The 25,904-nt window shown below is 43.3% G+C and overlaps 1 protein-coding gene across 2 annotated transcripts; it reads left to right on the forward strand.

Annotated features, from left to right (window-relative positions):
* On the forward strand, positions 1-25,649 carry tent4a (terminal nucleotidyltransferase 4A). Of its 2 annotated transcripts, none has more exons than XM_050035443.1 (13): positions 1-1,055; positions 3,912-4,035; positions 7,216-7,262; positions 7,352-7,472; positions 10,426-10,533; positions 14,275-14,403; positions 14,740-14,953; positions 17,699-17,825; positions 17,913-18,016; positions 18,251-18,432; positions 20,276-20,434; positions 20,616-20,789; positions 22,386-25,649. In XM_050035443.1, the coding sequence occupies exons 1-13, from the start codon at positions 226-228 to the stop codon at positions 22,548-22,550; spliced, it is 2,484 nt and encodes an 827-aa protein (XP_049891400.1). In that variant the 5' UTR covers positions 1-225; the 3' UTR covers positions 22,551-25,649. The 2 variants fall into 2 exon arrangements, with proteins under 2 accessions (XP_049891400.1, XP_049891401.1); XM_050035444.1 differs by having other exon boundaries at positions 20,616-20,669.
* Positions 25,650-25,904: the final 255 nt, after the last annotated feature.

Genomic DNA, 25,904 nt, shown 5'->3' on the forward strand with positions numbered 1-25,904 from the left:
TTTGAAGAGAATACGCCATATTGAATTCCCGTAGGAAACGGCTAACATTTTTTTCCAGCTAGCGGTGTAAAGGGGCCACTTTATCAATGGTCCTAATTCGGTTTAATGTTTAAATACTTGTCTTCTCGTAACCCCGGACAGAGCAGCGACCTTTGAAAGGACTCACGACGGGCTCGCGGGTGTCGGTCACATACTTGTAGGGGGGCTACCAGAGAGAGAAGTTGAATGGATCCGAGGGTAGCTTGGATTCAGCCCGAACAGAAAGGACCTGCGAACGCCTTATGGATGCACGTCTGGGAGACCTCTCAGGGAGTACGGACCCTCTCCGCTCAGCACCAGCTCCACAACCAGAACCACAACCAGTGCGTCAGCTACGCCGCGTTGGATGTTTTAAAAAATGTGGCGACCGCGGTGGCATCGAGCAAGAGCGCTTGCAGCAGCAGCAACGGGAACGTTACTGGCAGCCTGAGCAACGGCAGCAGCCATCACAGCATCATGAACGGCACTACGAGTATTAACGGCACTGCGATGCCCTCGCTGGGGATAGCGCTGTCCAACGGGAACGTACACGGCTCCTTCACCGCGACAAACGCCGCCGAGCCAGGTGAGAGGAAAACCCTGCCCCAGAAGACGGGATCCGTCTCCTCGTCGTCCTCGCAGGAATCCGGGACGGACTGCCCCCCTTCCAGCTGCTCACTAGAGAGGACTATGGGTGGAAATATAACGGGCAACGTTAATAAAAACGTCGGGGGTGCCAATCTGCTCTTCAGCGTGAGCGACAGCATGGACAATAACGTCAACCTTTACCACCACCATCACCGTCACCTACAGGAGCACCCGGCGTTCAATTTACAGCAGATATGCGCGAAACGCCACCAGCTTCACCCCTCTGTACCTGTAAACCACACACACAACCACCACCCGGGCCGGAGGAAAAGTGACAACAAAGCAAGCACTTATGGGATGAATTACTTGCTTTCAAACTGCACTAATGGCAATTATTCGAGCACTTGGACGCCCTGGAAGGCGAGGAAGTACAATCCTGGGGTCCTCGGGTGAGTCTCAATACTATCACCGCTGTAGTATTAAAGGCTTTGTCGCTTACTGCTCGGTTTAAACGTTAAATGTCGTTAATTCTTCCATAATTATATGTGTGATGCATAAAACGTGATTCAGCTAGTGGTTTCCCATCGCAGTAAACCCCACATACGACAGTAAAGCCAGCATTGCAGTGTAAACTGGAGTTAGGCTGTTTGCTGGAGAGCTAAAAAGCTACCGTTAGATAAATCAGGACCGGAAGTGCTCTGATTTTGTCTGCTGAAGTTTGAACCGGGCTGTTAAAAAAAAATACATTTTCCCGACAAACTACGAACAAATACGATTAAAAGTTACGTATTATATGATAATCTATAATAAAATATCTTATCGCATCATCGAATTTCACAAGTGTTATTTAAGTGGGCGATTTATTTAGAAGGATTACACCGGAAGTGAGTGTAGTCCGTTTGTTAGCCTGACCGACGAGCCTAGCTAACCTAGCTAGCGCTAAAGGATTTGTCTCCACATCAAAGTTAGCAAGCTAGCTATTTAAAAACTAAATTAATAAACTCCCCCAACTATTTATAATTAAATACAGAAATTAAATTAAATAGAAAGTGGAGTTGAAATTTAAAAAATTACATTATAAAATACCCCAACATGCCCAGGTGTTAGCTAACAGGGTTGGATAACTTGTGTAACGTTGAGTAAAGTAACGTTAACTGAGCCTAGTCACCTGCAGGCAATCTCCAATTTTTTTAATTACTTGATCATAAAAGCAGTCAGTCAGCTTACAGCCAGGGTATGATACAACTTTGAGTTTAAAGGAGGCACCTTTATACTGCATGTCTCAATAGTTTAATTGTATTTCACTACACTGAATTAATTAGTGTGTTTAGGTGATTGTCCTTTATGCCAGTTAACTCTATTTTCCAAGTTATTCTTCATGGAGCTGTCTCATAGGGTGACATAACAGCCACAGTAGGACTAATATGTACATATGCACTATTGCTAAAACCTGGCCAAAGTAATAATCAGTTATATGAACACATTTCGAGCACAGCTCAATTTTTTACTGCTTGGTATTTATGCATGATTAGTAGGTGTAAATTATGACACATACATTCTTGGTGTAGTAAGAGTCATGTAACTGAATATATTCTGATTTTTGCATGTTATAGCGACAGTTATTTGACTCTGGCAGAGGCCTTCATCCAAAAGAAATGACCAAGGAACTTCCAGATGTGTTGCAGGACCATGTGATATTTGTAATGGCTGGTTGCACCCAACTGGGAATTTTCTGTACACGGAAATCTGTGTTTGTCATGAAAGCACTTCCACATGCTCGATGCTTAGTTTCCTAAAAATTCAAATTCAAAGTTAACTGAGAATTTAAGTTGTTAATACAAATAGTGAGTGTAATTTCCTCTGGGTATTTGTGTTGTACAAGTTTTCAAATGCAAGTTTTGGCTTGTGCACCGATACGTCTCGCAGTAGTTTGCCTTCAGGGGCACCCTTTGAAGTCTCACACTGAGGGATTTGCACTTCAAATTGAAAATTCAAATAATCGCTTAGTTATGCTGCAATAATATTGTGATGATCGGAGATTAGGTTTGGGTTAATAGAAAACTGTTGCAGTGTGATCACAGACCGCACCAGTGAACATTGGGTTCTGTAACACTGGGGCCTAAAGTCACTGAAGAGGTGATGACTCTAAACTAGTTTGTCAGAGATGGCAGCAGAAGTAGTAGCAACTCTTATTTTGACTGTGGGGGGCCCAACACTAACCATGCCCTCTGTCGGCGGTGGACTACTGGCATGGATACGCCCTGGCCTGACTGGCTTGCTGGCAGAGAGTTTTGACCAAAGAGTGGGCACATGGGCTGACTGCACTTCCTCCAGGGCTCTGGTAATTGATTGTGACAGTCTCCCTGTTCTGTATTTCACACTGACATCATAGCATGCATTCCTAGAAAAATGAATGGCCACAGGGTTGAACAGAGTTCCACTGTTCTGAGGCATTTGACTGGTCAGAGATCTTTACATTACGTGAGCCCTCCTGTTGCCAGACAAAGCATATCAGCAATAACAATAAAGCCTGGGACTTCAGGCATACCTTGCCTGATATGGCCCTCAGTGTTTTACTAAAACGCTCTTCACATCCCTCTCAAAACCTCAAAGGTGTGTGTTGTACCTGTTTCTAGATGAGGAACAATTGTCCTCACTGATAGTAAGATAAGAGGACTCCATCCAGTCATTTTTTACCATGACCACTTTCGTTCCGTTCTTATGTCTGGGCTAGTGGTTATGCTAAGGGCTATGGTTACACTTGCTGTTATGACTAGGGCTAAGTCTAGTGTTAAAGGGATAGTTCGGACTTTTTGAAGTGCTTTGCAGTTGCATAGATACAGTATTTAATGTGTATTGGTTGTACAGGATCAGCACTAATACAGACACAGCTTATTGTCATGTATTTTGTGTTTTTGTTATTCAGACTACAAGTAAAACAGAAACTGCATCGTAATAATTGTCAGTAGAACATACCATGCTGTTGCTTTGCTTCTCCTGGCTCTGGCATGATGGGGGTTAACCAGCACAGTGATAAGAAGGAAGCATATCTTAGGCCATCTGGAGAGTGTTTTTTTTTCCAGAATGTAAGCCAAAAACTGTGCATGTGTACGTCAGTTTTTATAAGATATCCTCGTGTGATTGTTAGCTGTATGTAAGTATGTGAAATGAAATAGTCCAAAGCAAAAGAGAGATTTCACATTGTCTACAGTTCCTTCTCTCAGTCCAGGTTTCATACTAGTCTGTGTGTGGCATCATTGTCACAGTGGTGAGAATAACCCTCATCTGTCGTCCTCTCCGTCCAGACTCCACGAGGAGGTGATGGACTTCTACAACTTCATGTCTCCTCGGCCGGAGGAAGCAGCTATGAGGAAGGAGGTGGTGAACCGGATAGAGATGATCATCAAGGAGCTGTGGCCCACTGCAGATGTAAGATGCGCGCACATACACACATGCCTGTGTTTATTCGGATCAATCTCCCCCCTTTCACATTCTTAATATCTTAGAGAGCAGTCTCTTAAATCAAACGCTCCACTCTCGGAGGAGGAATTATTGGCACACAGACGAACTGTGATCTCAGATTGCTCATAAATCTTTGTCGAGATACTGTGTTTTAACACTTTTTTAAAGGTGAGGCAGTTTTTCTACAAGATAACACCAACTTATTGTATATTTATCTACTGTTTTCAGTTCTCTTACTGCACATGAGTTGAGGTAGATGGACTGGAGCGTGCAAACAAAGTGTAGATTTTGTTGTTAGTTAGCTTTATTGTTGTTAGAATTTACGTTGGTCCATCTCAGCTGCAGCAGTGTACCGGTTTTAAGTTACACTGTGATGTGAAAATAGTGTTTCTGCGATTTGAAAAACCCAATGCAACTGGACAATCTCACCTTTATTTGGGTTATTTTCAAAACTTAATACACATACCTATTTAGAAATGTTTTAAGTTTCGATTACAGTAATAAAACGTTTGTTCAGTCAAAAGTAACCTTTATGTTTGCATTCCTTTAAGGGTCATTGTGACTGATAATAATTATAATTCTGTAATACAGTGATACCGTGAAACTGATAATTTCTAAGAACGTTATCGTACAGTGAAAATCTCATACCGTTGCAACCCCAGCCTGGATTGAGACACTTTACTCGTCTGTAGCTGCTTGGGATTCTGTCAAACTTTGGTAAACATGCTGATGCCTTCTCTTGCTACAAGTTAGGTGAGAAAATTGTATGAAGTATGAAGCTACTGCCAGTAGCCGGCTAACTTAGCAAAGCACAAAGACTAGAAACGTGGGAAGCGGCTCAACTAGCTCATTCAAATCTGCCCACCAGCTCGCAGTAGCTCTTCAACATGTGCTAGCTCTTTTGTTTGATTAGTACAAAAACCAAAGTGTAAAGAATTTGCCGTTATGTCCCTGACTATTTCATGGTAAGAACCAATAACTTTTAAGTCTCTACTGGTTGCTTGGCAACTGGTCCTGGCCAAGAAATAGTCCGACACACAAAGACCTTCATAGGAATATATCTTGAAGGGATACATTGCAGATGTTCAGGCAGCTTAGTATCATAAAATATGGATAGTATGTGTAGAAGAATGAATGATTTACACATACTATAAATGATCTCCCTGCTCATCTCTCAGCTCAAATCACATCATCCAGCGGGTCTTCACTGGCTCTAGGTCTGTTGCTCAAACTACAGATTGCACTTCCTTGCCCGTCACCACCACGGATGTAGAAAGAGACTTGTCTACAGTGTTAGTGAAACCAAAAAACTTTTTTTGCTGTATGAAATTATCTGGATCTTCCACATTGTTGGGCCCATAAGGCAAGCACAGTAGAGACTTACAGTGGCCATGCACAGCCAACAGAAGTGAGCTGCTTGGCTGCCACAAGGCTGACTTTCAGTTTAGTACTCCACTAACTTTAATGGGAATGGATATTTGATCGTGCAGCTTTTCTAAATTTTCCAAATGCCATTGGATCAAATGGATCAAATCCCCGCAGTGAAACGAGTCATTTCACAGGAGTTGTGACGCTCAAACAACGTAGCCGTTGATTGTTAATAAACACCTCTTTCCCAAGTCTACAGGAGAGCGTTTTTTTGGGCCCCATGGCATCACGTGATGGACCTGAAGGTTGTAATTCCACCTTTGGCCACTGTGTAAAATTGGCTTTAAAGCCTGGTGCTGTTCCTGGGGGCTCACTCTGTCTCTGTCTCTAACTCAGACTGAACTCTGAGCAAACAGTGAAACCAGGCAGTGCTAATCAAATATAAACAAAGATTCTGTTACTGCCATTCCTATTTCTCGCCTAATTGTTTGTTACCAGCCAACTGCCATGGTGTTACAACTCACATTGCATTGCCCACCAGCAGGAGTGTTTATTAGTCCAGTGCAGCATAGTGCGTTCTCTGCTCATGTAGCACCAATTTCAAAAGTATTTTTGTCTTTCTACGACACACACAGCCCAGATTTATTAAGAGACCATCTTTGTAAGAGTGAAATACTACTGTAAACCTTTTTTAATAGTGACTTTCTTATTTAAGAAGTACTTTTTGTCAACGGTGTAGGTATTTGTTAAGCTATCCAACAGGCGCCTGATGCTGATGCTACTTGTAGTTTTCATAAAGGAAATGAACCAGCCCAGTCGCTAGAGGAAAATGTTGGCGTACATTTCTGCAAACAAGGGATACGTTACATTTGTACCTTTCATATATATCATATCAACGTTTCTAAAGTGATGCAGCCCTGATTACAAGTGTATGAACTGACTTTGTCATCTGGAGGCAGAGGGGATGGTGGATGTGACTGCCAAGCTGCAGACCATGCTAGACATCAGCAACATTGTTGAAACGTAAAGTTTAAACGTATCCCCTACATGTGACGTATCTGTGGTTTGCAATAACGCACAATGCCAACATTTGTTCCAGCGATTGGATTGAATGAACAGGTCACAGAGTTAAAGCCACAAAAATTAATTTGATGAAAAGTGTTAATTAGTCATCGTGTTTCTCAATTATATTTTAAGGTGCGCTCACTTTGTATGTGCAGAAATAGTGATGGAGGCTCCTGCTGCTGGTTGAGTAGTGCAGCGACATAGGGTTGATGTAATGCCCCTCTCATTACTTAATCATGTAAAACACGCGCAGTGGTGATTTGTTGGCTGCCAGTCTTCCCCTCGTCCACTGTGAGCCACATTGTCAGGTAAATGGATCAAACCCTGATTTGTACCGGCCTCCCTTTTCATTTCAGCCTATTAATCCTGGCCTGTCTGTGTGCTATCGCCTTGTCGTATTTACCAGACGGAAAGAAAGAACACTCTGCTTCCTTTCGAGAGCTTTCGCTTGCAGCCCCCGAACGGCATTTTTTCTCCCTAGCTATTGTATCCTTAATTTGGCAGCTTACTCAACTTGTCAGTGTTTACTGTCACTGAAAGGGAACGTGGAAATACAGAGTTTCTGAAAGTTTGCAAATATTTGAGTTGGATTTATAAATCATGACGACAAATGAGCTGATGTACGATACAGGATCTGTACTGTCAAACGCACACAGCCCATTCTCACAATGTGTTTGTTTTTAAATACTGATGTTGGTCATTGCTTTTTCCCAGGTCCAGATATTTGGCAGCTTCAGCACAGGGCTGTACCTTCCAACTAGGTAAGATTTTAAAACACTCCAGCTGATAGTTTTATTCCTGATGTATTCTGCTGGCCGGTATTTTAACACTGACTGTTTCTTGCCCTCAGTGACATTGACCTGGTGGTGTTTGGGAAGTGGGAGCGCCCCCCGCTGCAAGAGCTGGAACAAGCCCTTCGCAAGCATAACGTTGCAGAACCTTTCTCCATCAAAGTGCTGGACAAAGCTACAGTGAGTAACCAGGGCGTGCGTCTGTGTTCATGTTGAGTCCCTTAATACAACCACACTGGATACAGCAACAGATGTCCATCACACACATGAGTGAATCTGATAAAATGACAATTTAATATCTCATGTACACTGATGCAGTGATTAATGATCTGGCACAGCAGAGTAGTTTTTCAGTTAATTTCAGCCCTGCTAAAGGTGTTATTCTTCACAGTAAGAAATAGAATATTACAGCCGCAACAAAAAGGGAACCGATTGTAACAAATGCAGCCAAAGTGAAATTTGGCAGCGCTTATTACATTCCTAGAAAAGTTCCTCTGAACTTCACATGGTCAGTTAGAAGTATAAAGCTTTGGCTCATTCACGCTTTAATGTCCGTGGAAATGTGAGGGGAAGAGGAGACGCTCAATTAGTGTCTTTCCATCTGTTTGCGTGATAGGTGGCACACGCTGCAGCTGTGTGGTCATGTGAAGATAAAGTTCATGCCCACTATGATATTACAGAAGCAGAGGATACAATGTCAGCTCTAGTTCATCTTAAAGTAAAGTTAATCGTCAACTACTGACCCTCAGGTAGGGATAGGAATTAATACGCAGAATCAATACCATCAGTGATTCTGCGTATTGGTTCAATTCTTAATCATTCTCGTATTAGTTCCTGATCAGTTTTCTGTGTGGAATAAAGTAGACATACACAGGTTTTAAGCCTCAACACAACTTTTATTCTCCCTGAGTCTGAGCACAGTGAGGCCTGACTGAGAGTTCGCTGTAGCAACAGTCTGTCATCATCGAAACAGGAAAAAATGACAGAATATTTGTTCAGCATTCGTTTTCATTCAGGCTTTTCTTAGTCAAAGAGAAATTCTGCTCAGCCTGCCTGTGTGGCTCTAATGTTGTTTTAAGATATTTACCCCCAGTAACAGACGTGCAGCTCGGTTGGGAAGCAGTGGCACTCGTGCGCAGAGTGTCAAATACGTGGCATTGCTGGAATTTAAATCCATATGCACCAAGAGATGTTTCAGCATATTGCTGCTGTTTTCACTCTAACTTTAAATCATTTTACAGACATTACACAATCCCTGTTGCCGTGGTACGATCGCAACATTCATTCATTTTCCATAACCACTTATCCTGTTAGGGGTCGCAGGGGCTGGGGCCTATCCCAGCTGACACTGGGTGAGAGGCACGGTTCACCCTGGACAGGTCACCAGACTATCACAGGGCTGACACACAGAGACAGACAACCATTCACACTCACATTCACACCTACGGACAATTTAGAGTCACCAATTAACCTGCATGTCTTTGGACTGTGGGAGGAAGCTGGAGCACCTGGAGGAAACCCACGCTGACCTGAGTTCGAACCAGGAACCTTAATGTCCAATCACTGCAACTTCACTGCAAATTTGACTATTTAAATTTATCTGTTTATCATGAGAATATTGCTGCACTTGTGACAGAGTTTCACACACACAGTGACAGGGCTAACTGTTAGCATCACACAGCTAACCTCACCCAACAGTTATCAGTGTGTTTAACAACAGAGTCGAGTTGTTTCTGGGTGTTAGCTTGTTCTAACTGGGCAAAGAGAGCAGGAGGAGGGTGGCACCCTTAGACAATCCCTCAGTGCTAAAAGTCAAAAGGCATCAACCGCTGATTGTCCCACCACCATCACAAACAGATTGTGAAAATAGAAATTTAATTAACAGGCAGCACTGCGGTCATATTTCTTTGTGAAATGCAGCCATGCTTTGGACCCTTTCTTCCTCTCTATCATGAATCCTTGTTGCGAGTGTGCAGCAGCGTACACGCATGAGGTTGGCGTCTTTTTTTGCAATGCAAACTGTCAGACGACACACCGGCATTGATAAAAGGAACTGATAAGCTTGGAGGCATTCGATTCCAATGGATCGTACAATTTGAAACCAGTTCTCAACTGGAACCGGTTCTTAATTCCCATCCCTACCCTCAGGTCACTCCACTGAGGCGCTGTCCCCTGTACCAGTCTCTCGACATCTAAGCTTCGAGGGGGGGTGGGGATGGGAGGGGAAGAGAGATGGGACGTCTGTCAGACTTTATTGCACCTAAAATAATGTGACATTTAGTCACTTTGTTAGCACGCAGGTCTCAGTACCATCGGCCATATTAGCTAGAAAAACAAATACTTTGCACATCAGCTAAGCTGTTACAGTTTTCAGGTGATGTGCCAGGCTCTCAGTAGATGTGTGATAGGCCTGTTTGTTTTGACATATCTGGCACTCCAATTTTTGGGGGTCACCTTGCTAATGTTTGAAACAATTCCAGACATTTTACTTTTTTGACATCTTGCTAGCATATGTGTTAGCCTGTGAATGCTGGACTGTCCCAAAACTATCGCTCAAATGTTGTTTAGATGTTGTTGTCTGAGAAGAAATAATAATAATTAAAGGTGATGTATAATAAATTATATTGGATTGCTGTTTCCTAATTCACGAGCTAGTTGGGATTCATCTAACATATGTAAACGAAACATGCGAATGCTGATTTCAACATTGATTTCCGAGGCATTCAGGTCAGCTCTCTGCTGTTCACTTCTGGCGACCCTTTTTGTAATCTTTCTCTATTGTTTTGAAGTTAAATTATTGTTTTGCAGCTGAAAATAAACATGTGTAATGTAGACACTCATTGGGGTGGAAGTGTTTATAACTACGATCCCACAGTAGTATGTATCTCTGTAGCATGCACTGTCATCCTGTGGGGTGTGCACACGACCAGGCTAACCACTGCAGGCTTCAGCTCCGTCTTGACTGACATGATAATAAGTAGTTAATGACTGAATCTCATTTTTGGATGAGTTATTCTGTCTCAAAGGCTGTCAGTTGGGACAGATGGCTTTCTCCCCTCACACAGTGAACGTGTCCTCAGCCGATGACTTGACTGTAATGTTTGCTAATACACGTCACACGTTCTCCCTGCAGGTGCCAATCATCAAGCTGACAGACCAGGAGACGGAGGTGAAGGTGGACATCAGTTTCAACGTGGAGACTGGCGTCAAGGCTGCAAGCTTCATTAAAGATTATGTTAAGGTGAGATATGGCCTCTGTGATCCTGCCGTCAGGATGTACAGCTCGCAGGCACACTTGTTATTTTATTTAATCACTGAGTCAAACCAGAAGGCATCACATGACGCACAGAAATCCATTTGCAACTTTCGCTATGGCATTTTAAAACCAGACAGGGATCGTGAACTGAAGTCTTCACGGACTAAATGAAATGCAGCCACAACGCACATCACAAGCAGCACATAGATATGGAAGAGGAGAGCAGGAGAAGGTCATGCAGACGTATTTAAATAAAAACCACCAGAGGAGTCACATAATTACCATTTTACAGTGGTGTCTAAATACAGAACATTGGAAATTCCCTCTGCGAATCAGGCGAGCCAGCAGTTTAAAGCATTACACTTCACTCCAATCTCGTATTGGCTCATCTCATTTCCAAAGTGAAGCTGGAACGCACTCCAGCAACTGTGCTTAGAATAATCTCCACTTAACTCAAACTGAGTCTGTGTATAGCTGAGAAACCTTGTTGCCAAATCTACTCAGTGGAGGTGAAATCCACCCCATGGCTCTGACAAAATACCTGCTGTAGGTGGATCTCTGCCCGCTTTGGTAACAGATGTAGTAGTTAATGCAGGGAAGAATTCCAGGGGCTGATGTTCCAGCGAGCTGTCAGCTTTTGGCTTTTTTCCCCTTTGTTGTGTCTGATTTTTGTTTCGTGCTTCTCTGAATATACATGTCACAGCTTGACCGCCAGCCGTTGACAAGCCCACTCAGCATCAATCCAGTGATGGTTGATGTTGTTAATGCGTGGGTGTGACAGACTCCAGTGCAGTCTTGTCATTTGAGAGGTCAACCTTAAAGTTAATCCTCACATGTCAGACTCTCATGCAGCCAGTTGGAGCAGCGTACCTCCCAGTCTTGTTCTCGCTTCTTAAAAGCATATTTGAAGAGTCAACCAAGCCCTGCTGCTCCACTGGCACCGATCTGCACACACGTACTGCCAGGAGGTTGTGCTTCCCTTTCAATTGGAAAATGAACATATTTGTAACCCCCGTTCTCAGGCCCTCGGGGCCTTCAGCACATTATCAAGTCACAGGCTCCAGGAAGCCTCAGTGAATACCTTTTTTTTATAAAGTTTGACCCAGTTGGAAGCCAGACAGAATATTTATGTGGCAAGTTGAAGGGTAGAAATTCATACTTAGCATCGATAACAAATTATGATTAGTCCACTGCCTTGACTTACAGAAAAAATAGGATGAATCACTGCGGTCTGAGCAGTAATGTGGCTTCAGCAGGGGTTTTCAGCAGTTTGGCAGCATTATAGCTTCCTAAAAGAACATCAGACGGCTTCATCAAGTTATATGGAAACAGCACGTATTAGTCACAGTCACTGAGGAAACATGACTAATAAATCAAACTACTGCAGGCATCATGGCACTTGCACTCTTGAGGCTGCAGGTAGTGCTGGCACGTCTTCTACTAACTCGTTTGACCAGAAACTGTCACAAAATCAAATGTGACATTTACCTGCGCGAAGGGTTGGGCCGCTGTGAACATTCTCCAACCAGTCTGATATTAAATGTTTTCGGGCTGTCTACGTTCTCCCATCTTTGTGAACACAATATCTACTATAGAATGCCTCAAAGGAGTGTCTTCAGATTTGGCACAAACATCCACCTGGACTCAAAGATGAACTGATTATATTTTGGGGGTCATAGGTCATATGTAAAGGTCTAGGTGACCTCATCTGACGCATTCTTGCGAACATGATATCTCAACAATACCTCAAGGGCATTTGGATTTGGATTTCGGTGGTCAAATGTCAGAAGTCACTGTGAACTCACATCTGTCTTATTCTCATGAACAGGATATTTTAAGAACCTCTCAAAGGAATTTCTTTAAATTTGACACAAACGTCCACAACTGAAGAATAACGTGATTAGAATTTTGTGGTCAAAGGTCAAAAGTCACTGTGAACTCACATCTGTCTCATTCTTGTGAACACAATATTTTAAGAACCTCTCAAAGGAATTTCTTTAAATTTGACACAAACGTCCACAACTGAAGAATAACGTGATTAGAATTTTGTGGTCAAAGGTCAGTGTGACCCTACAAAATATGTTTTTTTAGCCGTAACTCAAGAATGTAAACACTTGGGGCGTCGGTGGCTTAGTGGTAGAGCAGGCGCCCCATGTACAAGGCTGTTGCCGCAGTGGCCCAGGTTCGACTCCAGCCTGTGGCCCTTTGCTGCATGTCACTCCCTCTCTCTCTCCCCCCTCACACTTGTCTGTCCTATCTATTAAAGGCTGAAAATGCCCAAAAAAATATCTTAAAAAAAAAAGAATGTAAATACTTATTATACTTAAATACTTATTAACAAAACTCCACACGAATGTCTAATAGGATAAATAAACAAGTGAAGACATTTTAAATCCAAAAGGTCAAAGGTCAGCTTCATTGTGACATCATAATGTTCTTCAAGAACACATTTCTGGCCATTATTCAGCATCATATCTCAGGAACAGAAGGGGAAATATTTTGTCAGATATTTAATTGCTGACACTAATCTTGTTCATCTTGAAACTGTAAGAGAAACTTGACTCTTGCATGGAGTCATACCACCGTGGGGCGGTTATTCTAGTTAAAACAGAAAACATGTATTATATTGCAATGCTTACTGGAAATGAAGCACAACAGCAAGTAGCCTAGCTCGTTATTAGCAATGGTTATTTAGCTCACCAGAAACTTTCAGCCCCCTGTCGGTCTCTTTCCATCCTGCTGCCTTAAATTTAGGTTTCTGTGGTGAGATAAGGAGCTGTCATATAGATAATTCCTCATTTCAGCTTCATGAATCAGCCGTTCCTCATCTGAGAGAAATAGAAACAGGATGTCCAAGAAAAGTTCAGCTCAAAAGGCGCTTGTAGCCTCTGACATCAGCTTTAAATCCAAACTGTTGTCATTTTGGCGCAGTTTAAGTTTTCTTGAGAAACTAACTCTGTCATGTCTCCTCTCGTCACCCCAAAAAATACACGGGCCTGGGCTTGGCAGTAAGTTGCACACATCCTGTCAGACATCGGTGGCTCCATTAGTCCATTTATAAACATACTATTATGTTAATCACATTGTTGCGTATTACTAATGCTATATGAGTTGGATTTAGCACTGTGACACTGTCAGCACAGGCTGCTGATGTTGGGCACTTATTAATTTGTAGGAACATGTTACAATGACAAATGGCGGTTCTGCTGGTGCATAAAATCAAACTGGTTCAGGCTCGTACTCTGGACCAGACCAGCAAAACTGGAAATTGACCAACTTGCATGGATAACACGGGATATTTATTTGATGGTTGCCTGATAATTGCTATATCAAATCACAATTTAAATAATTTAATTGACTCAGGTTCAAAAGGAAACAGTTATTGCACCAAACCACTGAGTCCAAAATCTAGCAAATTAAATTGGTGTTAAGCTAAAGACTCACTCCTGCTGGTGAGTGCTGTTTTATAATTATTTGCAATCATTTAAGTCAATTTCTCTTCACTTTTAATGTTGTCTATTCCTTTCTCCTGCTCATGTAATTCTATACATCTCACCAGAAATCCCCACTTCCTCCTCAGCGACTCGTACAAACAGAACCTGAGTTATATAATTCAACTTTTTCGATTTTAGGATTCTCCCCTTCACCCTCCTCCTGGTATCTAATCCACAGTTTGACTGAATCAACTCTTCTCACTCTCACATGTGTCTCCTCTTCCTCTCTCAGACGTATCCAGTGCTGCCTTACCTGATCTTTGTGCTGAAGCAGTTTCTGCTGCAGAGAGATCTGAACGAAGTCTTCACTGGGGGGATCAGCTCGTACAGCCTCATCCTCATGGTCATCAGCTTCCTACAGGTACAGGAAGATGCACACACACAGACCTAAAGAAAAAACACGCTTTATTATGAGCAGATAGTAGCTGTAGTGCAGGATGTGGTGGCAGTCGCACAGTGGGGGCAGTTTAAGAGGTAGTACAGCTGTGCTTATGACAGTAGAAGTACAGGATTGTTGTTTATTGACCATAAGCAGTGATATGAATACTGATAGTAGCAGCAATAACACAGTTTATAGTAGAATAAGTGGTAATAAACTGCTTCCCATATATCCAGTGTTGCACACAGACATCAGTAACGCACAGTAAAACTTGTTTTAAATATAAACTCGTCCCGTCTTCCTGTGCTTGCCCTTCAGCTCCATCCTCGCATCGATGCCAGAAACCCCAACGAGAACTTGGGCGTGTTGCTGATCGAGTTCTTTGAGTTGTACGGCCGCCATTTCAACTACTTGAAAACAGGGATTCGCATCAAAAATGGAGGCGCGTACATAGCCAAAGAGGAGATCATGAAGGCCATGACAAACGGATACAGACCATCCATGCTCTGCATAGAGGACCCGCTGCTTCCAGGTGTGTGTGTCACAAGTTTATGGTGATTACAGTGGATAAAACATTTCAAACAGTCATGACGAGGTTGTTAGTGAACTGGTTAATGTGAAATGAGGCTTTAAATGCTGTTTTTAGGAGCTGCACTGGAACAGACTGGTTTAAATCACTTTTCTCATAACAAGCAGAAGTATTGATGGGACAGAACATTTTCCAGAGGGGGGACATATTGTTACTTTGCAAAGTCAGATGGACGATAACCAAAGTGTTAAAGGTCCAGTGCGCAGGATGTAGGAGGATATATTGTTAGAATTGGAATACAAGTGTGTTTTCTTTGGTGTAAAATCACCTGACAGTAAGAATCATTGTGTTTTTGTTACTTCAGAATGAGCCGTTAATATCTATGTAGGAAGCAGGTCCTTGTTTATGGAGATTGCCATCTTGCTCCGCCATGTTTCTACAGTAGCCCAGAGGAGACAAACCAAACTCCGGCTGTAGACAGGGCCATTCATGTCTTTGTGTTGCCCACGGTATAAGGGTGGGTGATGTATATATCGAATATACTCGATGTATCAAGCTTCTTCCACAGGGGTTGTATAAAAAGACTATATCGCAGACATCGTATTTTTTTTTTATCCACCGACATGAGGCACGCTTCAGCATTTCAGTTTTCTCCCTCTCACAGATACACACAAGAGGAAAGACTCAAAAACATGACACATCACACTGCCCACCCTGATCACTTTCTCCAGAGCGATAGTGTGCGACCAGTCGAGGTGTGTTTATCATCTGCAGAGCTCCAGACTGCAACTATTTAGTCATATTTTGTGACCATGGAGCACTACTGAGACTTGTAAATACTAATAATATATAAGCCAGAGAGCTGTTAGATTGTTTCCAGCTCACGATTAAATCCTCACGTGTTAAGACGCAGCAGCAACAGTTTAACTCTCTGCTAACTGCTAACAAAAACTGACGACCAGATGCTTCAACTTAATTGTAACTGTAGTTTATTTGATAATTTTATATTGTAGTAATCTACAGTACTTTAGAGTAGGCCTGTCACGATAACAAATTTTGCTGGGCGATTAATTGCGTCAGAAATTATTGCGTTAAGTGATAATATTGCGTAATATTGTGCTTTTAAGACCGTTTTTATTATTGTTGTAATTTTGCTGTTTTTAGACCATTTTTAAACTTATATAATGATAATAAAGGCATATTGATGCAAGTTCACCCTTTTAAAGAGAAATAAACATTTATTTAACTAGAATATTTAGGAATGCAAAAAAGAAAATTGAAATATCCGAAATAACACGTAAAAATATCTAAATAAATACAAAAAAATAGACTCTCAGTCACTGTTAATTAAAAGTGCACTGTAATAGAAAAAAAAAATTAAACAACCAAAAATGATAAAATGGACTCTCAGTCTCTTATCAAAAAATGCACTTGAAAAAAGACAACAACAAAAAACAATATATAAATAATAAATATAAATATATAAATGCCGTGGCATTTGGTTTAGGAACAAGTTCCCCGTCTTTCTCTTACACTCAACTCTATTTCTCCGCCTCGTCTCCCCCTCATGAAGATCGCACTGTGCGTGTGTGTGTAGCCCATAGCCCCGTCTCCCCCACAGAGACAAAGACACTCGATTACAAGAGCTTTCCCTCCGTTCATTACGCTAATGAACCAACTCACCTGGCTGCCAGACGATGCACGGCGGTGAACGCTGCTGTCGTCCAGTCTCTTTGGTGGAGAGAGACGAGGAAAACAAATACGCATGAATATGGCAATTAATCACTGCCGGAAAAGTTACGTGTCCTTTTAAATTTAACGTGCAATTAATTGACTTATCGCATGTCACGACAGGCCTACTTTAGAGGAGATTTCAAAATATTGCGATATATATATAGTGTATCGCAATATACCCGAAAAATATTGCAATGTTATTTTTAAGCCATATCACCCAACCCTACCACCATCGTTAGCAGCCCCTCTGAAACGAGCAGAACAGTGTCAGAAAAACATTTTTTTTTTTAGTTTAAATCAGCAGGTCCATTTGTTTTGGGGAGGAGGAGCCCTCTGTGGATAATTTGGCTCAAAACCTCCTGACCAGTAAACACTGAGTGAATGGGAGACATTTCAGCTGGTTGCAGTCCACAGTCCTCGTCGCAAGATGCTACTAAATCCCACACACTGTTTCTGTAAAGTATTTGGTTTGTTTGATATAAGTCCTATAAAAACTGGACCTCACATAGACATAAAGATTCTGTGTATTGAACAAACTTTGAAGGTACATGATGCAGATTGTCGGTCAGAGTTTGTAAAGTGAAAGTAAAAGCCAACCCCAGATTCTCTCTCGTTTGGCGTTCTGCCTCGTTGTCTTAGTGTTTTGGCGCTGTGTCTCTTGGACGCCTGCTGCTGACGGTCTGGCACCTGGTCGCTACCTTTTTATGAAGTCCCAACCTCACCTGGGAGCTGTGGGGGGACATAAACATCCCAAACACAATAAATGGGAGGAAAATAAGAACCTACAGGCAGAGGGCAAAGTCTCTGCAGAAACATACACCGCCACACACTGAGAGAGGGTCTGAAGAGATGATTGAGAGGAGTCACCTCTGTATATAAACTGTCCTGCGCAGTATATCTGTTAAGTGTCTGTAAATGAGCAGGGTTGGATATCACAGTTCACTGGACCAGCTGATTCTGTTTACTCTGTGATATTCACCACAGTGTTGTTGTGTTTGTCTCTGCTCCATGTAGGTAACGACGTGGGGAGGGGTTCCTATGGTGCCATGCACGTCAAGCAGGTGTTTGACTACGCCTACACTGTCCTGAGTCACGCCGTGTCCCCGCTGGCTCGGTCGTATCCCAACAAAGACTCTGAAAGGTTAGTAATCGATCCATTCGACAGGACTGAAGATACCCGGGGATAGTAGTGGGGCTCCTTTAACCCTCCTCTGTCTCCTCCCTGCAGCACCTTGGGCAGGATAATCAGGTTGACCCAGGAAGTGATCGACTACAGGGAATGGATCATTAAGAAGTGGGGGGGCAGGGATCTGACACGGACGGATAACAGAGGTACGACTCCTCAGACTGTAATATACAATTCTAAAGTCTTGAAGCCAACTGATACTTTGCTTTAGATGAATCACACCAAACTGAGCAGCTCCAGAAATCTGAGTCAGAGAATTTTATTGAAAGAAGAAATTTAAGATGATGGAAAAGTTAACTTTTTATCTATAAATATTAAACTCAATAAGTAAAGCGAATAGACGTTGTGGATTACTAAACCATTCATTTGTTTTTTTGTAGTTTCACCTCCCAAGGAGCCGTTGTCAGAGCAGGAGCCCTGTGTGCTCGGTGGTGGTGTCGGGTCGGAGGAGCAGCAGAGGGACTCAGTGTCTCCCCACAGTGCAGACTCCCCCATGTCAATCTCCAGCCCTCAGCAGCACTCCTCAGCCTCCTCTGTCTCCTCGCTGTCTGGATCAGACAATGTAAGAAAACACACACATGCAGGAGAAGCAGACACACACACACACACACACATGCAGGAGAAGCAGACACACACACACACATGCAGGAGAAGCAGACACACACTGTAGAAGCACTTGGTGTGGTTTTTATGCCTCTGCACTGACGTCAGTGGTGACTGACTGACTTATGTTACGTAATGTGACGACTGTCCGTATGTCCGTCCATGCCATTCTCGTGAACGCGATATATCAGCGATGTCTGGAGGGAATTTCTTCACAGTTTTACACTAACGTTCACACTGATTAGAATGTGGTGGTCAAAGGTCAAGATTTTAATTATGATTTCAATTTCACACAAATGTCTAACAGGATCAAATGATTAAGTGATGACATTATATATCCAGGAGGGCAAAGGTCAGCTTGTCTGTGAAATCATAATGTTTTTGAACATTATTCAACACCGGAGCAGAAGGGGAGACGTGGTCTTGGGTATCCATCATGATTGTATAGATCCTGTGCAGCTGTGTATGAAGCATCCGTATTTTAGAATATGTAGCTTCTTTGCAACATCCATATGTCAAGTATTGTCTGCTGTCACTGCTACACCTCTGCTCTGTCCTGTTCTGTGGTAGTCCACCACAAGCTCAGTGGTTTTGCTGATCTTGCTGACATGACTCCTTTACCTCCCCCACTAAACCTCTGATTATAGCAGAGTTATCACATGCATGGAAAACCTCGAAAGTCACGGAATTCCACAATCTCATTTTCTAGGCCTGGAAAAGTCATGGAATTATTTGAAGGTGTTGTTTTTCTTTATTTTTTTCCCTACGTCCTGTCTCTCCCCCCGTGTATGCCAGCTAGCTAATACAGTTTGATGTTTGAATAAAACCAGGAGAGTAGGGCAAGAAAAATAATTGCCACAGTGTGATTGAACTTGTTTCCATACCTGTATTTTTTTGAGATGGAGCATTTGACGTGGCCATCCTTAGGCGTTCAGTTGTCACTCAGAGCGCAAGTACACGCTTCATTTTTTATTTTTTATTTTTATTTTTTTAATTACTTTGTAAGTAGAGCTTGATACTTAGCAGGGATGGGACATTGTTTTTTGCAAACAAACAAACCAATGGACAGAGCAAACCCTCTTGTAGCTCTACTGCTCCATGTACATGGACTATCTACCATAGTACAGTTAACATCTGGAAGAAAGGATACTATATAGTTCGGTTTGGCCATTTGCCCTTCAGGGGACAGTAACTGCAAAGAACTTACATTGTAGGATAAAATATTGGAACCCAATCAAGGAAAACCACAGATTCTGCTGTGGAAACGACTATTTCCATAGTCATGGGAACTTTATTATGGAAAGCCCACACTGTAACTAACTGCACTCTCTGAAGAAATATGATCATATTTTGGAGAAATGAAAGAGTGATGTCAGAGAGCAGCAGACAGAGGGGTCTACAGTCTGTGTTTGAAGGATGTATCCAGGATGTCAAACTNATTTAGCTCCACATCCACAAAACCAGCCTGAAAATGAAGGAAGTTTGAAACGACTGCATTAGAGTCAATGGAGCACAGCTGTGTTGTTGACGGACCCTGGTCTGAGCCAGCCCGATGCTACGTTATGATTGGCCAGTCTGCGTTCGAGGGCAGGACTTAGTGAAGGGTCAATTCAAGTTGCCTTTGTGGGTCAGAGTTGAGGCAACACTGCCACTCACCTGATGTAGCAAACACCTGTTTTATTCTCTCCGACCCACCTGACGGAAACACGCTCAATGTGCATCTAATTTTATTGTAGTATTTAAATGGAAACATACAGTAGCTTCATTTATACTCACTATTTCTCTTTTGTCTCATCTGCCAGGACTCTGATTCAGCGCTGCCGTGTCCCGTCCCTCCTCCAGCCCTGCCACCGTACCCGTCTTTCACACATCTGGGCCTAGCTCTGCCACCAGGCCTCAACATGGGCACCGGCAAGCCCGGCATGGGAGGACACCATCTCCTCTTGCATCCAGGCTCACAGGTAGGCGCTCAGCTGTGGCTGCAGACACTGGGGATTACATTAGTTTAGTGCATGTGTGGAAAGTGGGAACAAGTGGTGAAAGTGTGGATCAGGTTATGGTTGTGTTCAGAGAACTGTATTTAAAATGTCCGACCCAGCATCTGATAAACTCAAGAATAACTTCCTGTTTCTTTTCCTCTAGGCTCGTGTCGCACTGCCCGGGGGTCTACCAATGCACTCCATACCTGGCAGACAGGTGTGTATAGACACCGGGCTCCCCCCCTTCTTCCACATGCCCCCCCCAGCCCATGCTCATGCCCCTGCCCCCTCCAGCCCCCAGCCTCCGCCCAGCCCCCACTCCAGCCACACACACAAGGTAGGCGCTGGATGCCACAAACACACTCAAACGCACTGTCGAGGCAAATTTGTCTCACACACACACACACACCACACACACACACACACACACTCTTGAGTTCACACTCTCTCCATCTCATATTTCCTCTCTCTCTCTGCCACAGTGTCCGTTCTCTGTCAAGTGTCTGATTGTTTCTCTCTGTCGCACTCTCAGAAAATGAAACTGCCATCTGTAGTCCATAACTGATCAGTAAACAGTAACACTATCACTGCTGCTCTGCGGCCTGGTGTTCAAACATCTGGTGCGCACCTGTTGCTTTGGAACACGACAAAAACTGGGACATGATTTCCAGTTTTTAGTTCCCGCTGCCTCCTGGCATTTAAAGGGATATTTTTTTTGGGGAAATATGCTTATTCACTGTCCTGCCTGTTCACATGCGTCTTTCTGAGGCAGAAAAGTGGTAGCAGGACGCTCCTCATCCCATGGCTTCATAGAGTGTCCCTGGCGCTTTTTTTAATGACTCGCTATGGGTGGATCTGCTCCCACAAATGAGCTTCTCTGTCTTTGTTGTGATGGTTTAAAGAGCCGGTGTAAAAGAGCCAGACCGGACCACCATACCGAATTTTACGCACTTGACTCAGAAGCTACTCCCGATGGAACACAGTGACACCGTGTCCTAAAAGCTAACGAGCCTCTGACTACGTTAACATGCATCGCGTAACATCAGAGCTCTCTGCGCACATTAATGTTTTAAATAGTCACTCTTGTATATCATCCTGTATTTTATCTCCAAGTGCACGTCACACACTGAGCGAGCCGCCTGTTAATGACGCTGTGGGCTAATGGGCATGTAGCTACTTCCATGTTTCAGATGATACGTCATGTTTGTAGTCGACCAATGAAGATGAGTTTACATATCACCTTGGGTTCGTCCTTCACCTTCTCAAAATGATCCCACACTTTGGATTTCCTGCCCGACATGTTATTAACTAGCCTGTGGAATAACCGCTGGTACCAGCCCTGGAAATTAACCTGACTCCTGTCTGACTGCTGAGCGTGGACACTTCCTGTGTCTGTCCTTTCAAAGTAAAGTGACACATGGTCCAGTCATATAGGTTTGGATTTATTTTGACTGATAGAGTTTTACGTTTGTTTTATTTATTCATTTTTTTTCTGCGATTAAGCAACCAATGAAATCTTGCCAACTAATGACCTCTCTGGTCAACTATCAGGGGTCAGCCCTAATTTAGCGTACAGGCATGAGAGTGGTATCAATCTTCTTGTGAAACCCTCAGCAAGAAAGTGAATAAGCATATTTCCCAAAATGTTAAACTGTTCCAGTGTTTTCCTGAGTGACGCATATCACGTTCAACTTTTTTACTGGATGACCCTGCATTCCTTTTTCCTATTTGTTGACATGGTGCTTTGTTGTTGAAACAGATTCAGAGGGTCAAGAATTCGCTCTACAGAGTTAAATGTTGTGTCCTAATAAGGAAATAAACGAGCAGCAGACCTAATTTTCTTTTTCATGTATCAACATCAGTAAAGATGTTCAGAGAGGTTTATTTATATATTTTCTCTCTCTGTGTCTCTGTTGTTTCCACTCCTCTTCAGAACGGAGCCAAGTTCAGCGGGAAGGGCTTCCACACCACGCCGCTGGTCAACAACCCTGTTATGGCTAACCGCGGACACACACACACTCACACGCACACACAGTACCACCGCAACACTTGGCGACGCAGAAAGAGGGACAGCCTACCGGTCAGCCTCAGCAGATAGAAACCACTCCTCTTCCCCCACTTTTGCTCCCTCTCCTCTCCGGCTGCAGAACCCCGGCTCGTGGTTGGTCCTGAAGGAGGACGGACGGACGGACGGACAGACGGACGGACGGACGGACGGAGGACCAGAGACCAGCAGTATTCACTCTGGAACAACAGCCCTCAGCTCTGCATCTTCCTTCTGCTATCTCTACCTTTCCATTTCTGCATGACTTTTGTTCACTGTTTTGTAGTTTCAGTATTATTTTACTTTCAGTATTTTGTTTCCTCATTTTTAGTTTCAGGTCTCGTTGTTTATTTTTGTCGGACTCGGTGGTGACGCCATCGCCAAGTTCACTTGACCTCGTCTTGACCCTCGCAGCCAAGCTGCCCGTGGCTCAGTGTTACTTTTTTTTTATACACTTACGAACAAAAACATTTTCATTTTGTGCAATAACGTTTTTTTTCTTTTTTGGAACTAAAGTAAATGCTTATTTAATTTTGTGTGTGTATATGTAAAGGCATTTTTATACAGTTGTTTTATTTTTGTAGAGTTTTAAATTTTGTTTACGAAACCGTTCCCCAGGCAGCATCTCTGGAGTGTGTGTGTTCCTCAGTTGTTGTTTCTGTGCGTGATCGGGAGTGTGTGCACCTGTCTGTCATCAGGCTGAGCTGCCCTCCCCCTCCTTCTCTTCTTCTCCCCTCTTTAATTGTGTTGTTCAGTTTGATAAGGAGCAGAGGGAACAGAAAGGGATACGCAGCTCTTATCTTGATATTCCTTCCATTTTGCTTCCTCTGTCTTGTGAAAATGGGCGAGGTTAACATGAAATTCCTTCATGGAAGTCTTGTTCTTCAGCCCAGTTAGTCGAAGGCATCCTGGAGGGAAGTGGAGGGATGGAAATTGCACCCTGGGATATCCTGAGAAACGAGAGGAAAGGACGGGATTGTGTTTTGGCCTCCTATGCAGATAGAGCTTTAGCGGTGCCACCTCGAGACTGTGTGTATTTGTATATCTCTGTATGTGTGTGTGTCCCTCATGGGACTGTGCTGTTGCCATATTTTGTCAGTCAGGGGAAGGCTGGCAGTGGCCTGCTGGTTTTGTCTCGGCCATCTTTCTCTGCTCTGGAGGTGATTTTAAAAGCGAAGCCTCCAGACGGAGCAGAATTTGACCTGAAAGAGCCTCTTCTGTTGAACATATATGCTCGTGTTTTCATTTTGTGCTTGTCTCTTTTTATTACGTGTTGTAGGAGGGTTGGGCCGAGAAGGCAAAAGCTTATCTGACTTGAATTCGAAGACCCAGATTAGGGTGAGAGGGCAGAAAGCCTCTGACTCGAGGTTCAGAGAAATCCTAGTTTCTCTAGTCAAGGGACACGGTCGTGGAAATCTGATCCCAGGGCTGAGGTCAACTCCGGCCCGCAGCTGTAAATCAGTGCAGACCAACACTAAAACGCTCAGCGATAAGGTTTTCTCCTTTGTGGTCCTGGACAAAGGAGGAGGAGGGAGGGGCGGTCTTCCTGAACCAAGGACCCTCGTGAAAGGGAATTATATTTTGATTCCATTCAGGAATCTTGTGTATATTTGATTGCCAGGTACTTCCGCTAATTGTTTGCAATGCCTTTCTTTGTGTTTACTTGGAGTGTGTGTACGTCGTTTTCCGCGAGCACACCGTGTCACAAATACACACACTCACAGACAGGACTGTCGAAGGCTGTGACTCGCCCAGAACACTACGCACGCTGGTGTTATTACTATGCAAGTGGATTATTCTAATTATCACGTCAGCTCTCTCCTCTTTCCTTTTTTTTCTCCAAATGACAAACACTGCTTGTTGGACTGGAGTTACTGACTGACTACAAACCCACCCCCCACCCCGCCCCCGGCCCCTTGTATTTGTACGGAGGTCCTGAAATGTTTCAAAGTCTAGTTTTCTACATATATCAGTCAGATGTGAGGAATGGGGGATGTTAATGTCAATGGTTGGGTCTGTGTAGTGTGTGACATAGTGAAACGTGTGTGAGAAAGTATCGAGACTCATGACTCGCCTCAACAGGTTTTTAAATCAGACGGTTCGTGAGCAGGTGCACCCAGAGAGCGACTTGCACTCTGCAGGTGCACCTCAGGAGGGGTCAAAGTGTCCACCAACAATTCTTTACTTTTTACTGAGACTCTGTTCAGTGCTGTTACACTATTGTTTTTTAGTTTTAAATCATGGCAACTCTGATCCCTCAGTCAGAACCACACCTGGCATCAACTCAGTCTGAGATGAAGGGTTTCTGTTTTGACCGGTGGCTCACAGGCGGAGCAGATTATGAGCTAATCATCACCTCCAGAGAAATTCCTTTCATGTTTAATAATTTGACCAACAATAAAAACCATTATGGATGCCTCACTGTCGTACACTCACGATGTTACGCCCTGTGGATGGATATTTCCATCTGCAGGAAGGTGATTATGTTGGTGCATGAAATGCAAAGTTCCATGCAGTCCCAGCCCAAAATAAATTGGATAGCAAGGTGGATGTAGTTTGACGCTACATCTCTGTCAGCCATGCTTTTAAAGATTAGAACCAGCATTGATTAAAGGCTGAAGATGAAATTGCCAATGAAAGGTTGTTGACTGGGTTCGAGTTGCCGGCATCTCCACAGCAAAGACTTGACATGCAGTATCATAGGAAGTCTGTATGGATTAAAATCTCTGTGCATCTCAGCGGCCCCTCGCAGCTCGCTCTCCGCGTGCACTCTTTCTGTCCTGCTCCGTCTTCACTTCTCCAGTGTGGTTAAGCAGCAGGAAAAGGAAGCAGCAGCAGAGAGCGGGCCGGGGCCGCGGAGACTTTGGCGTACACATGTACATGTAGATGCAATGTAATATGACCCTCCATTGCAACACAATGAGGGATTTTAAAACTGGCGGCTGCTGTTTAGAGAAGAGTGGCAGCCGCTCTTTGTCCTGGCTGATTCATGTGAGCAGTGGCCCCTCCAGATGGACACTGAGCCACCAGTGGCCGGAGGAAACCACTGCCCAGCTTTTGGTTGTTTTTTTTTGTTTTGTTTTGTTTTATTTTTTTGACATTTTTATGTAAATATATTTTTTTCTATTTTATTTTTTAATAAACATTTTAAAACTGCCAGTCTGCTTGTGTTTTTGTCTTTATGGTGACATCATACAGGTGCTTAATGCTGCAGTAACACGTGTCTGACCACACTGATGTCATATAAGTTGTCACGGCAAAAATGTAGGCAAATAGTTCAACATCCAGCAGTCACAGAGCAACGTCCAGTATTCACTCTCCATTAAAGGGCCAGTTCAGCCTAAAATCAAAAGTACATGTTCCCTCTGACCTGTAGAGCTGTTCATCAGTCTAGATTATTTCGGTAAG

The sequence above is a fragment of the Epinephelus moara genome, chromosome 22, assembly GCF_006386435.1.
Source record: "Epinephelus moara isolate mb chromosome 22, YSFRI_EMoa_1.0, whole genome shotgun sequence".
NCBI classification, from domain to species: domain Eukaryota; kingdom Metazoa; phylum Chordata; class Actinopteri; order Perciformes; family Serranidae; genus Epinephelus; species Epinephelus moara.

Bases quoted from the DNA above. Each gene is read 5' to 3' on its own strand.
- tent4a (XM_050035443.1), top strand. From the start codon at position 226: ATGGATCCGAGGGTAGCTTGGATTCAGCCCGAACAGAAAGGACCTGCG. The intron at 7,263-7,351 runs GTAAGATTTTAA...TCTTGCCCTCAG, and splicing joins GGGCTGTACCTTCCAACTAG to TGACATTGACCTGGTGGTGT. The intron at 20,790-22,385 runs GTAGGCGCTGGA...ACTCCTCTTCAG, and splicing joins ACTCCAGCCACACACACAAG to AACGGAGCCAAGTTCAGCGG.